At 51.0% G+C, this 11,820-nt stretch overlaps 2 protein-coding genes across 2 annotated transcripts; both read right to left on the bottom strand.

Annotated features, from left to right (window-relative positions):
• On the bottom strand, window positions 1–6,869 carry LOC122386838 (fibrocystin-L-like). Its single transcript, XM_043376497.1, has 10 exons — window positions 6,860–6,869; window positions 6,591–6,701; window positions 5,939–6,025; window positions 4,288–4,571; window positions 2,816–2,921; window positions 2,483–2,619; window positions 1,971–2,081; window positions 1,545–1,656; window positions 1,230–1,348; window positions 1–36 (listed from the first exon to the last, which is right to left on the bottom strand). The coding sequence occupies exons 1-10, from the start codon at window positions 6,867–6,869 to the stop codon at window positions 1–3; spliced, it is 1,113 nt and encodes a 370-aa protein (XP_043232432.1).
• Window positions 6,719–10,426, bottom strand: LOC122387477 (fibrocystin-L-like). Its single transcript, XM_043377726.1, has 7 exons — window positions 10,332–10,426; window positions 9,765–9,848; window positions 8,906–9,041; window positions 8,568–8,658; window positions 7,904–8,061; window positions 7,537–7,643; window positions 6,719–7,055 (listed from the first exon to the last, which is right to left on the bottom strand). Exons 1-7 carry the CDS (start codon window positions 10,405–10,407, stop codon window positions 6,937–6,939), a joined length of 771 nt encoding a protein of 256 aa, XP_043233661.1. The 5' UTR covers window positions 10,408–10,426; the 3' UTR covers window positions 6,719–6,936.
• Window positions 10,427–11,820: the final 1,394 nt, after the last annotated feature.

Genomic DNA, 11,820 nt, shown 5'->3' with positions numbered 1-11,820 from the left:
CTAGACAGAACTGTGGAAACAGACAACAGACAGCGACTGTAAAAACAGACAACAGTCAGAGACACCAGTGGGCCAGGCAGAACTGTGGAAACAGACAACAGGCATCGACTGTAAAAACAGACAACAGACAGCGACTGTAAAAACAGACAACAGACAGAGACACCAGTGGGCCAGGCAGAACTGTGGAAACAGACAACAGACAGCGACCTCAGAAAGTCTGACAAAACTGCTAAAATAGTTAACAGTTAACAGTTAAGGCTGATCACCAGAGTCTCAAAGCAGACAGCCTGTAAAGACCTAAAAAGACTAGATTTTCTGAAATGTGCGCAGTCAAGAGCTTGCAATTCATTTGACATATCTATGTGACGGTTGCATGGGAGCAAGACTAGGCTTACTCCGGCCATTTTAACGCCATGTTTTGATTTCGGCGGCTAAAACATGCCAAAAGATCTCTAATACAAAGAGACACCAGTTTTTAACATTTCACGGTCACATCCGTTGAAAACTTCGCTGGCTTACGGCGGTGATGAATTAAGGGGGAAAATCCCTTTATTTTTTTCTTCGAAGTCATACAAGGTTAGCTTACATAACACAAAAAACTGGAAACTAATCTACATCGGGAAAGAAAATAGAGCATCCCATTGATTGCTTGGAGCCACTATAATTAAGGAGCAATTCAACATCAATACACGATTTGTGTGTCCTGGCAACCCTTGTTTCACGAGGCTAAATACACGACATGGGAAAAGATAGGAGCAAAATACGGTTAATTATTCCCTAATGATTGCCCCGTGCACACGAAATGCTAATCACACACAAGTGGCTGGAAACAATTAGTGAAGAACCGTAGCAGCGAGGTCTTTGTGGTAGTCGCTCTTGGGTCGTTCGCTCACAATCGAGGACAATTCGGTCCCGGGTGATTCCACGCACAGCAATCAGTGACGCACAATGATAGCAATAAACTATAGCGGAGACGCTACACGCATCAAACATGTGAAAATGATACAGGAAGACAAAAATATGGTGAATGTTGCCATGCTAGCGTGCAGCCCTATTGCCGACCATCATGAATAAGAAAGGACAGCTTTTCTTTGAATGAGCAAGCACAAATCAAGTACTGAAGTCCTGTTATATGTAACGTGTCCAGCTATCACGGAAGTGTGTCCCGGTGAATGTCCCGTCAGACAGTGCCGGGTAGACGGCAGGGGCCGGGCCTCGGCTGCACTTACCCAGCGGTGTCGGGGCAGCCGGATCTCCTGGTCTGTGCCGGCCCTCCACAGTTTGTTCCAGGGCTTGTACAGCACCCAGGAGCCGCACCACGGCTCAACGGCCTCGCTCTGCCGCGTTCCTGCCGAGCGAGGACGTAAACAACTTCAGAAACAGGACGGATAATAAGTCAGAAGCACAGTCAAACAATTAAAAGGTTTTTGGTGGGTACCGGACTAGGAATGAAAATAAGCGTGCAACAGTCTTTCTCGAAGGGTGCTATGCATAGTTATTGACTATTGACTGTTTCTATAGGCACAGCTCAGACGCGCCCATACCTGTTTCGGAGCCGGTTGGCGGGGATTGTTCCTCATAGCTCCGCACCCAGGCCTGGTCCATGGCGGCGTACGCGCACTGCGCCGCGAACATATTCTCCACGGCTGTCCTCCACTGCGAACCAACAGGATCCGGCGCTGACGTCACTGGTTATCGGCCGGCCGCAGGCAGTAGGCACGGGGCGAGTAATTAACGCCAAGACGTTACATTACCTCTGTATCGCCGGCAAGGAATTCTTGGAAGATAAAGGTGATGAGAAACTAAAACACTAATTTCTCGAGACATTATTGCCGGGTTGGGGCCACTGGCTAAGTAGCGGACATTTCATCCTGTAATGAGTAATGATCAATGCGGCCTATGTGTTGTGCCGGGCTCATAACCTATGCCTCGCTGCACGGGCCGTCCGCAGGGCGGGGTACGGCAATTACCGTTTCGTTTGTGGCTGTGTTGGCATCGACCGGAGTCTGCGACAGGACGCCGTTGTACTCGAGCTGCACCGAGCTCAGAGCGGCTGACGGCACACCCTCGAACGACAGAACCTGCGGACAGGGGGAATATACAGTCAGAGCGCACAGCACCCAGAGCTCAGAGCCGCTGACGGCACACCCTCGAACGACAGAATCTGCCGCCAGGAGAAATATACAGTCTGATCACATATCACCAGATACATGTTAGCGTTCAAAGGGAGACACCGCAGCCACTGCTGTTAGTGGGAAATCGCAGGATTCCGCCTGAGGAGCTTATCAAAGAAACGGTAAAACAGGGTATTGTGGTGACGAGCGAACCTACGCTTCCATAAGGTGACAACTAGTACGCAACGAACGTACCCACCTAGCTTTTGAGGTCATTTACTTTTGAAAATGCTCTTCAAATTTACCGAAGTCTCATTAATTTCCTGAGTGCATTGTACCCCGTGCGGTGAGTACAATGTGTCCCGCACCTGCTGTTCGAGACGGAGGTCTCCCTTGATGTAGATGGTCTGTGAGTCGGTGGTGGCTGCGGTGGTCTGGTCCCGGGTCACCGGGGTCTGGTAGTCGATCAGACCCACCTGCAGACGGTACCCGCCCGCCGACGAGCCTGGGAACACGTAAACAGAGGCGTAAACGTCGACCAAACGGCCAGTCGTGCCCGGCGCTGGCTTATTTTGTATAATTATTTACCGTATAACTAAGTAACGATTCAAATTAGGCTTCCAGCATATGTTGGCCGTTTGCTAGTAGGAGCATTAGTTTCGACTTCCCATCAAATGCAGTGAAATGTCTTAAGCACCAACCTTCCTTGTGAGTGGCCTCAAAATAGGTCAGCTGTCCATCGGTCATGTTGATCAGGGCGGACTTTTGTACGCTCTCAAAGTTGCCGCTGGTCTCCACCACTGGGGTCTGGAAAAGGGCGAGAAAGTAGCGTGGATAAAGCATCTATCATGGCAAAAAGGATTCCTGCAGAAGTTGAATGACAGGTTGAAAATTTGGAAGAATAATATTCACATCGGCACTTTCGTCCTCAAAACGTAAAGTCTTTTTAAAAATAACCTTTACAAGTCGATGCGTCTCTAGATTACCACACACGTAATTCAGTAGTTTTGTACCACGTCATTAGCTCTGCGGTACACAGTGCCTCCAGTAACTCCCCCCCCCCCCCCCCCTCCCTCAACAAACAAGGTCACGGATCAGGATCACGCTCATTGTGCGTGATCCCCTTCCCCTTCCACTACCTTTAGAACCCGATCAATATAAGCCCCTACCCCCCCCCCCTCCTCCCCCTCCCCTCTCCTCCCGTCGTTCGGCGCTACTAAGACACCAGATGCCCCCACACGCATATCGGTGTTTTCCCATCACATCCTGTACCGCTCACGGCGAGCAATATGTATGTCGGGCCGCACCAATCGCCAGCGGACCAATCCAGAAATACCACCAGAAATCCGGTTGCTCGGGCGCTGTTGGGTTTTCCCAGGCGCTGCGATGAATTATATAGTGTGGGTGCAGGTGGCACGGTCGCATGTCGCGGGCCCGGAGTAGGTAACGTCCTGTTAATGCGGTGTCGGTCATCCAAGAACTCACTAAAGAATGAGTGATTTTAGATAGCTCTGTGGGTAGCGCTGTAGGACTGCTAATGCGCCAAATCAAATTCTTTTTAGATTAATTAACGCTGCGTTTGCAGCAAACTTATGTGACCTAGTAGCGAACCCCAGAAAATGTTGATAACGGTATCCAAGCAGCGAAGCCGATAAGCGGGCGGTGGTTCGAGGTTTCAGGGCCACATTAGCTCGAAGTTGGCTGGGTTTCATGTGCGCTGTATCGACTGTGTGCGTGAGTTGTATAAAGGTCATGTCACTTATTCACCGCGAAAACGGGCGTCGACCTCGAAAATTACCGATATTGAAGTACCCGCACTCGTCGCTAAGCCAGAACTTTGTGGATAGCGGGAACGGGGTGAAACCGCAATACACAGTGCAGAAGTTCCGCAGTTCACAAGCCTTCTTGTTATGTAAGGCATCGGTTCAACGAAATACAAAGAGCGAACTGCAAAAGGCTGCTCCGGAATAAAGACAAAAAAATGTAGGCATGACTTCCTCATGATCTTACGATCAGTATGGCATTTGTTTTGTTCTCTCATGCCGTCTTATTTTGAACTCAATGTCACATGTAAATTCATTTTCGTTATAGCGATCGCCTGTGACTGCTCCGACAGGCCCTCTGGTATCGGCACACCCCACATCTCCGTCCCGTGTTCTCCGCCCCGACTCACCGTCTCCAGTTCGCCGGGCGCCGGTCCGGTGCGCAGCTGGCCGGCGCCGTCTGACCTCAGGGTCAGCACGTACTGGCCGGCGTGCGGCGCCCGCAGCCAGCCGCCCAGACGCCCGACGAACCTGCTCCCCTCCGCAGCCGCCTGGCCGAACGAGTTGTTGGTGACGGCAGCGCCGAGCAGTACCTCCGAGTGGTACCCGTCCGAGTCAGGGGTCAGCGCGGACAGGTCACCGAGGTCACTGACCTCGGCGTCCAGCCACAGCTCGTACAGCAGGCCGGAGCCGCCTGTGGAGGAGCGGGGTCAGCAGGCAGGACTCAGGGAGGTGTAAAGGTGTCATGAATGCCTTGAGGCCCGGCGAGTGTCTGAACGGATACTGCACACTGTGCACAGACGCTCTGAGTCACCTGGGGGAAGGAAATGGGACAACAGTCGCTTTTCAGCAGTAGAGGGGTGTGGTACGGCCCTCCAGCAAAAGAGTGGTTGGTTAGGCTATGTGCTCTTGGTGTAATAACTTTAAATGACAGAGACACTTGTAAAATGACTCAATAGAAATGAGACGATGGTTCGTGCACACATTTCGGCAATGGTTTTCAACAGCCATTAGACGTATTCATCAATGCAGATAGATTATTGTGATGTCGGCAACCAACCACTAAATACCTGGAGGGCCGTACGTACCTACAGAGTACCAGGTACCTTGAGGAGTGCATATCATGGAAGGAGACCGGCATGAGCTAGTACGGATATTGAATAAGCTACGTAATAACCCATCGACAAGGTACAATATCTGTAGGCTCCATCGCTCGCTAGGCTGTATCTAATCGTAGCACCGATATTTTCGATGACCATATCTAACTGTAGCTTGGTCGTGATCAATGAAAATGGGGTTTAAACTTTTCATCGTAGCTCCCACGTCAAAGCAGACCACCGGCATTGCGCATAAAGGCCACAGTCAATTCATAATTAAGCCCCAAGTCCCGATGCAAGCACGTGGTTCGTGCTTCGCAAAAAGTCGCGGCCCTTTCCAGTCAAGGGCTTTGTATTGATTTATTGATCTCCACGTGGGTTGCACCATTTACGATATTCGTTGCAACCAGCAAAATAAGACGTAGTTTCCTAACAGCTTCCACAGCTTAATCGACCCGCGGCCATAGTTTCGACGCGAACCGGCAGCTTCACACTAACAATGGTCCCTTTGGTCGCCTATTGCGCCGCTGCAGCACGCTATTGGCCCGAAGGATCGGACACTCCACTCAGTCACTGTGGCCAGTTACAGGCGACGGTTCAGACGTCGTTTATCAAAGTCCAGACCGAGACATATTAAATATTCATGACTTCAACACTAAGTCCTCACCGATGATATCTGCATTACATTACATCGTTAAATCAGCAACATCTAAGGCGCTAGCCGAGTACAATTTATGCGCAGACATTCATTATTTTCCTTATCGTCGACAATGCTGACGCCCCGCTGACGTTTGAACCTCCCTGTGATTGCGCGGTGTGAACTCACCCTGTGATTGCTCGCGGTGTGAACTCACCCTGTGATTGCGCGGTGTTGTGAACTCACCCTGTGATTGCGCGGTGTGAACTCACCCTGTGATTGCGCGGTGTGAACTCACCCTGTGTCTGGGCGGCGGTGTGAACTCACCCTGTGTCTGGGCGGCGGTGTCACTCTCGGGGGGCGCGGCACACGTCAGCCGCGTGGAGGTGGCCGTCAGCACGCGGCAGGCGGCGCCTGAGACAGACAGGGGAATCTCAGGGAGGACTGGGTGGAGGTGCCGTCAGCACGCGGACCGCGTGGAGGTGGCCGTCAGCACGCGGCAGGCGGCGCCTGAGACAGACAGGGAGGACTGGGTGGAGGTGCCGTCAGCACGCGGCAGGCGGCACCTGGGTCTCAGGGAGGACTGGGGACACAGCAGTCGGGAATGGCGCAAATGACTCGCACTAAGCGGGGTCAACTGGTGGCCAGACAAATTATAGTGTTGCTAGGCTGCTGTGAACAGCGAATTATCAAAAACAGCTGCGATTGGTGCTTAGAAAAGCTGACATAAATTGCCTTTTTAGCTTGTTATTTTAGTACAAGACCTAAAAATGACCAGGGCCCTGAGCTGCATAGTGCATACAAGTGAACAACTTCCAAAGTAAATCAATATTCAATCATTCACATCGCTTATTTACCAAATACATGTGGATTGCGTGCTGGATATTTGATGCTGATACAACTTATAATTCGAAGCCTGTGCTCGGAGTCGTTTTCCGATCACGGCCTGTGTGTGTGTTTCGCCCCACCCCACCCTCACCTCCGATGGTGACAGCGGTGGCGCCTGGCTCCGGGTCGAACCCAGCCCCGTCCACCGTGACGATCGCTCCGCCGCCAGACGACACCGAGCTGGGTCGCACCGCAGATACCTCTGTAAACGATCGTACACACCGGGTCTGAAATCTTTATTGAACTTCACAGGATGCTTCAGTTCCGTTCAATTTTATCGACATCAGTTTTGACAGTAAAGCGAAATGCATTGTTATGTTACGAGCAAACTTGACAAGCAATACGAATACGTAAACAAACCATAAGACATGAATGGCTTTATAAATCATGGATAAGAGCATGCTGTGATTGTCCAAATGTACAGCCCAGTATGAATGTCACCTACGTGGAACAGCTAGGAAGTCGTAGATCGTGTTCTGCGAGGAGACCAGGCGTTTGTTGTTCTTGACCACCGAGAGGCCGCGACCGGTCACCATGACCTGTGCCGACAGCGGGCCTGGGGGCAGGAAAAGGTCACAGCCGTGACCCCTGACCTGACCTCGACACATGACCCGTCAAAGAACGACAAAGTTCTACCGATTCTAGCAATACAGCTGCAATATTCGATGTCATATCTTCATCCAACGACATCTTACCAGGATCTGTCGCCGTAGCAATTACTTCGCAAGACTCAAAAGAGATGATGCCTCATTTACTTGAGCCGGCATCTCAATCCGTGAACATGAATGCGCCTCAATAGTGGAACTTATTCATTCGTATAAATATCTGAATGATTGCTCTTCCTGACATGCGCAAAATGCAACCACGCACCACGACACATCGCAAGTATTACGTGATTACATGGCACATATAACCTCGGATTTCGGTCTCGCACACAGCTTGGACCACTGTGTGTCAGTATCGTAGTATTCCACGTTCCGCCCTGCCCTGCCCGGGGTCAGAGTCCCTCCCACTGGCTGTGAGTCCCGTCCACCCACCGGCGAACGCGGCGGAGGTGCGGCAGGTGATCGTATCACTGGTGAGGCCGTACAGCTCGCCCGTGGACGGATACACGGGGTCGCAGTCCTCCCGGCCCACGCGGATCCTGCGGGGGCGGACAGGGGTGTAACGTCAGTCAGGGGGCGGCGGACGCCGGGCGACAGTAAAATCGGCGTGCCAACATTCGTCACATCTTCTGTTTACTGCTCTCCTATTCTGTCTATCTACTTTTTCCTCTAATTTTTCATACCCATACCTCTCCTCTTTCCCCTATTAGTTGACCCTCATCTTACTCTTTTTCCCTCCCCACTCTCTTCTATTGCCTCTCTCTAGCTCTCTTCAATCATCTCTCTCTCCCCCTCTCACCAGGCAATGCTGACGTCACTGGGCGCCAGGTCGCTGGCCGTTCTCGTGTCAATGGAGTAGCGGTCCGTGAAGAACCTGCCCCTCAGAGTGACCAGCGAGCCGGGCGGGCCGGCCGCCGGCTCCACCGACTCCACACGAGGCGTGTAGTGGTCGTGGTACTGTCGGAGGGCGCGGGCACACGGTAAACACTTCTTATGTGCTCCGATTGAGGGATGATGGGAGTGGGTATGGGTGTTCCGAGTGCCACTGCAATTAGTTCATAATGGATACAGACACAGGTAAATAAATATAAAACATGAATTTCTCTTTACTATGCACAAATACGAATCGTGCATCATGAGGGTAACTAGGCATAGTATTATCCTTTATTGCAAGCATGTCAGGTAGTCTCCGTTTTTCAACGTCTCTCTGTCTCTCTCTGTCTCTCTGTCTCTCTGTCTCTCTCTGTCTCTCTGTCTCTCTGTCTCTCTCTGTCTCTCTCTGTCTCTCTCTGTCTCTCTCTGTCTCTCTCTGTCTCTCTCTGTCTCTCTCTGTCTCTCTCTGTCTCTCTCTGTCTCTCTCTGTCTCTCTGTCTCTCTCTCTCTCTCTCTCTCTCTCTCTCTCTCTCTCTCTCTCTCTCTCTCTCTCTCTCTCTCTCTCTCTCTCTCTCAGAGACGATCCTCACCACTATGCTCCATCCTGTGTTGACGCGCTGTCCGTCCACGGTCAGATGCAGGCCGTACCAGTTTCCCAGGCCACGGTCGGAGCGAACCGGGCTGAGGCAGCACAGCAGTAACCGTGGGTGAGATCACAGAGCAATCACACCAGACGGACGCCTGAAATACTTCACAACGACTTTAGAGACTCGATTATTTGTAAACACAAACGTACTTGCCAATTTATAGTTATACGGGCTCAAAACCAAAAGCAACATAGAAAACAATGCACTATAGTTATCGGAAATATTTAGCTCATTCTGTATTTCCACTGAGCACGTACTGAAGAGAGTATGTTCGCACTCACCCGACGGTGCAGACGATGCGTGAGCGACTGGTCTTGTAGACGTTCACCTTGCAGGGCACTGTGTCCCAGTCGTTGACGAAGTTGACGATGTTGCCCAGCTCCGGCTGGAACTGGGAGTACTGGTCCTCGGCAAAATCTGAGACCAAGCACATGTGGCGTGTCCATTGGTAATCGGATGTATTCTGATGTTGAAAATGACGCTAAGGTATGTAAAAGATGGTTATTGGTTATTCACTAAAGGACATGATGTGGAGTTTGCTAATGTAATAATTGAATGAGGAACGACCCGAACGATTTCTTGTGGAGTAAAGTCCTCATTCAATTATTGGGTGGAGACTTCCATTTCGCGTCTAGCTAGACGCGTCTAAGTCTTAGACGCGTCTAGCTGGACGGCGGCTGCGTCTATCTGGCGACAGCTAACTTTAGACGCGTCTAGGTTGGAAGTCTCCGTCTAACAGCTAGACGCCAAGTTAGACGCCAACTTGGACGTCTGCTCAGTTAGACGCCAGTTGGACGCCAGTGGAAGTCTCCACCCATTATGTTATTGGTTATGGTACGCAAGCGCCAGCGTTTGATTCTCAAGTGCTATGATAGAAACTGTTTTGTTGTTAATTTATTCGTTGTACTTTGAATTAAATTTTATAAATGCCTTTTAATCTTGAAACTATGAATGATCATCAGACAAACATAATAAGTCGAATCAATAAAAACAACAATAATAAGTAGGTAATCATGAGAATCTTCCGTAATAGCTTGGAAGTCTCCGTCCAACAGTTACACGCCAAGTTAGACGCCAACTTGGACGTCTGCTCACTTAGACGCTAGTTGGACGCCAGTGGAAGTCTCCACCCAATGTTACCTGAGCCGAGAATCGCGATCTCTCCTCCGCCGAAGCCGACATGTCTCGGTGTGATGGAGTTGACTTTGGCTGCTTCAACTGAAACTGATCACATACACAAACAGGAGCCGTGATCAGCATACGAATGAGCCTATGAGCGACAGGAATGTCTAAAAAATAAAGCAGAGGGAAGAACCAACTGAAAGGAAAAAGGAAGTACCTACTCAGGAGTCGTTTTAGTAAGAGCTGAATGCTTGCATCCCGCAATCAAGCATGTCTCCTTGAAAATATCTTACAAGCATGTCTCTTGTAATGAAAATGCAGCGATAACCCCCGAAACATTTACTACGCTACAACTATCGTTCACACCATCTGAGTTCATTTCATCCACCCCACGGGATTCGGGAGCTAAGCAAACCTCTTAATGTCAACCGACTGACAAACTTGTTGCTCGGCCGGCGGCCTTTACCACAACACGGAACAAACACATAAACGGACGTCGTCACGCCACACGCGATTCCCACACTCGGCACTGCCCCGTTCCGTCAATGTTTGACTTTACCGAATCACCCATGAGTGGCCACTCACCCGCTGTGACCAGCAGCAGGGCCGTGGCGGCTGCGACCCGCGCCCCGCCCGGCAGCCCGTCTCCAGCGGCCACCATCACCGCAGCGCTCGGCAGCGGCAGTGACCGCCGGCACCCCGGGCGGCGGGCCCGCGGCGGCACCCGGCGCTGTTGTCGGTCCGTTACCAGGGCGAGCGAGGCACCGCTGGGAGGTGCCAGGTGCGACGCACCGCGCACCACCCGCCCCGTGACAAAGGGAACGGACGGCGCGGAAAGATACCCATACCAACCGCGGCTGGCCGGCACCCGAGGAGCAGGGGCCTTATATAACCAGGTAGAGGTCGAATGCGAGTGATCTTTAATTTTCTCGAGTAGTTTGCAATGAATATAAATCTCAATTAGGTACTTGGCAAGTGAAACTGAGAAGCACGAATAGTGAAAAGCCCCTTTAACCAATGTGAGCTTTGCCACATCAGTTTTTTCTTTTCATCCACATATTGGTCGGCGATCCCCTATATCTGTTCGTGCTGGCGGACAGCTCCACCAGACAGTCGGTGAGACAGCTCCAACCAGAGCATATCCCCCCCCCGGAATGTCCGTTTACGGGGTTGGATGGCCGACTCAGCCGCCGCGGCCCACCAGCTAGCTGCCAAATGGCCAGAGAAACCATAGGAACCAATAGTAATGCGATGGAGGTATTTCGTCATACCGTAATCTTTTCTTTCATATGTTCGTAAGCACTGAAGTAGGAAGTAAGTTTATAAATAAAACGTGCTTATGTAACTATCAAGAAGTTCCCTCAAAGCTCCGTTTCTATGTCATCAAGTTTTATTGGAGCGTTTTACACCTCTACTGTGCTATCAATTGTGGCTCCATTTACATACCTGCTTTGGACTTGGATTAGCAGGGCGTGACATGATACAGATAGAACTGTGAAACGCAGATATGTACCAAAGCAACTAACTTTATTTGGGTTTCAGCTAGCACCTCGATCCGAATAGAAATATTACCTTGGAGCTATAGAGCCTTGCTTTGCAGTAGAAGCCAATTGGAACGTAGTTTTGATAAGGTAACATGTTCTAGCCTACATAATACACAGCCAAACCTAGCCAGCCCAGCCGTCCCATCATTACACGCTGCTCCAGAAATAACGAGTTACCCGTAAAGTGATGCTCACTTCTACCTAACCTTTTCAGTGTTCAATAGCAGAAGCGTTCGGTAACGAGCTCTGTGGAATAGGCACCTGTCGTTTCACCTAACCAACATGCGGCAGTCGGGGTCAGCCCTCTGTCATCCGTGCTCAGGGTATATGGAGAGACGGTCCCACTCACTCTCCCACCATTTTCGGAGGAGCTGGAGAGCACCAGACCGAGAGACAGGCCGTCTCCGGGCAACGCGCCAATCAGCGCCCGCGTTCCTGGCGGGGGCGGAGTCACGGCGCTCGTCATTGGCCGAGCCGGTGTCGGTGTCGGATGATAAGTGTCGCGGAGGATCAGACGAGGGCAGTCGGAT

The sequence above is a fragment of the Amphibalanus amphitrite genome, unplaced genomic scaffold (genome assembly GCF_019059575.1).
Source record: "Amphibalanus amphitrite isolate SeventyFive unplaced genomic scaffold, NRLGWU_Aamphi_draft 000016F_arrow, whole genome shotgun sequence".
Classification (NCBI taxonomy): domain Eukaryota; kingdom Metazoa; phylum Arthropoda; class Thecostraca; order Balanomorpha; family Balanidae; genus Amphibalanus; species Amphibalanus amphitrite.
This window is presented reverse-complemented; position numbering and strand designations above follow the sequence as displayed.

Excerpts from the sequence above, each read along its gene's own strand:
- LOC122387477 (XM_043377726.1), bottom strand. The coding sequence starts at position 10,407 with ATGGTGGCCGCTGGAGACGGGCTGCCGGGCGGGGCGCGGGTCGCAGCC. Across the intron at positions 9,849-10,331 it reads CCTGCTGCTGGTCACAGCGG|TTTCAGTTGAAGCAGCCAAA; the intron begins GTGAGTGGCCAC and ends GTATGTGATCAG. Across the intron at positions 8,659-8,905 it reads CGCATCGTCTGCACCGTCGG|CCCGGTTCGCTCCGACCGTG; the intron begins GTGAGTGCGAAC and ends GTGCTGCCTCAG.
- LOC122386838 (XM_043376497.1), bottom strand. Across the intron at positions 2,922-4,287 it reads CGCCCGGCGAACTGGAGACG|ACCCCAGTGGTGGAGACCAG; the intron begins GTGAGTCGGGGC and ends GCCCTTTTCCAG. Across the intron at positions 1,657-1,970 it reads ACACAGCCACAAACGAAACG|TGGAGGACAGCCGTGGAGAA; the intron begins GTAATTGCCGTA and ends GTTGGTTCGCAG.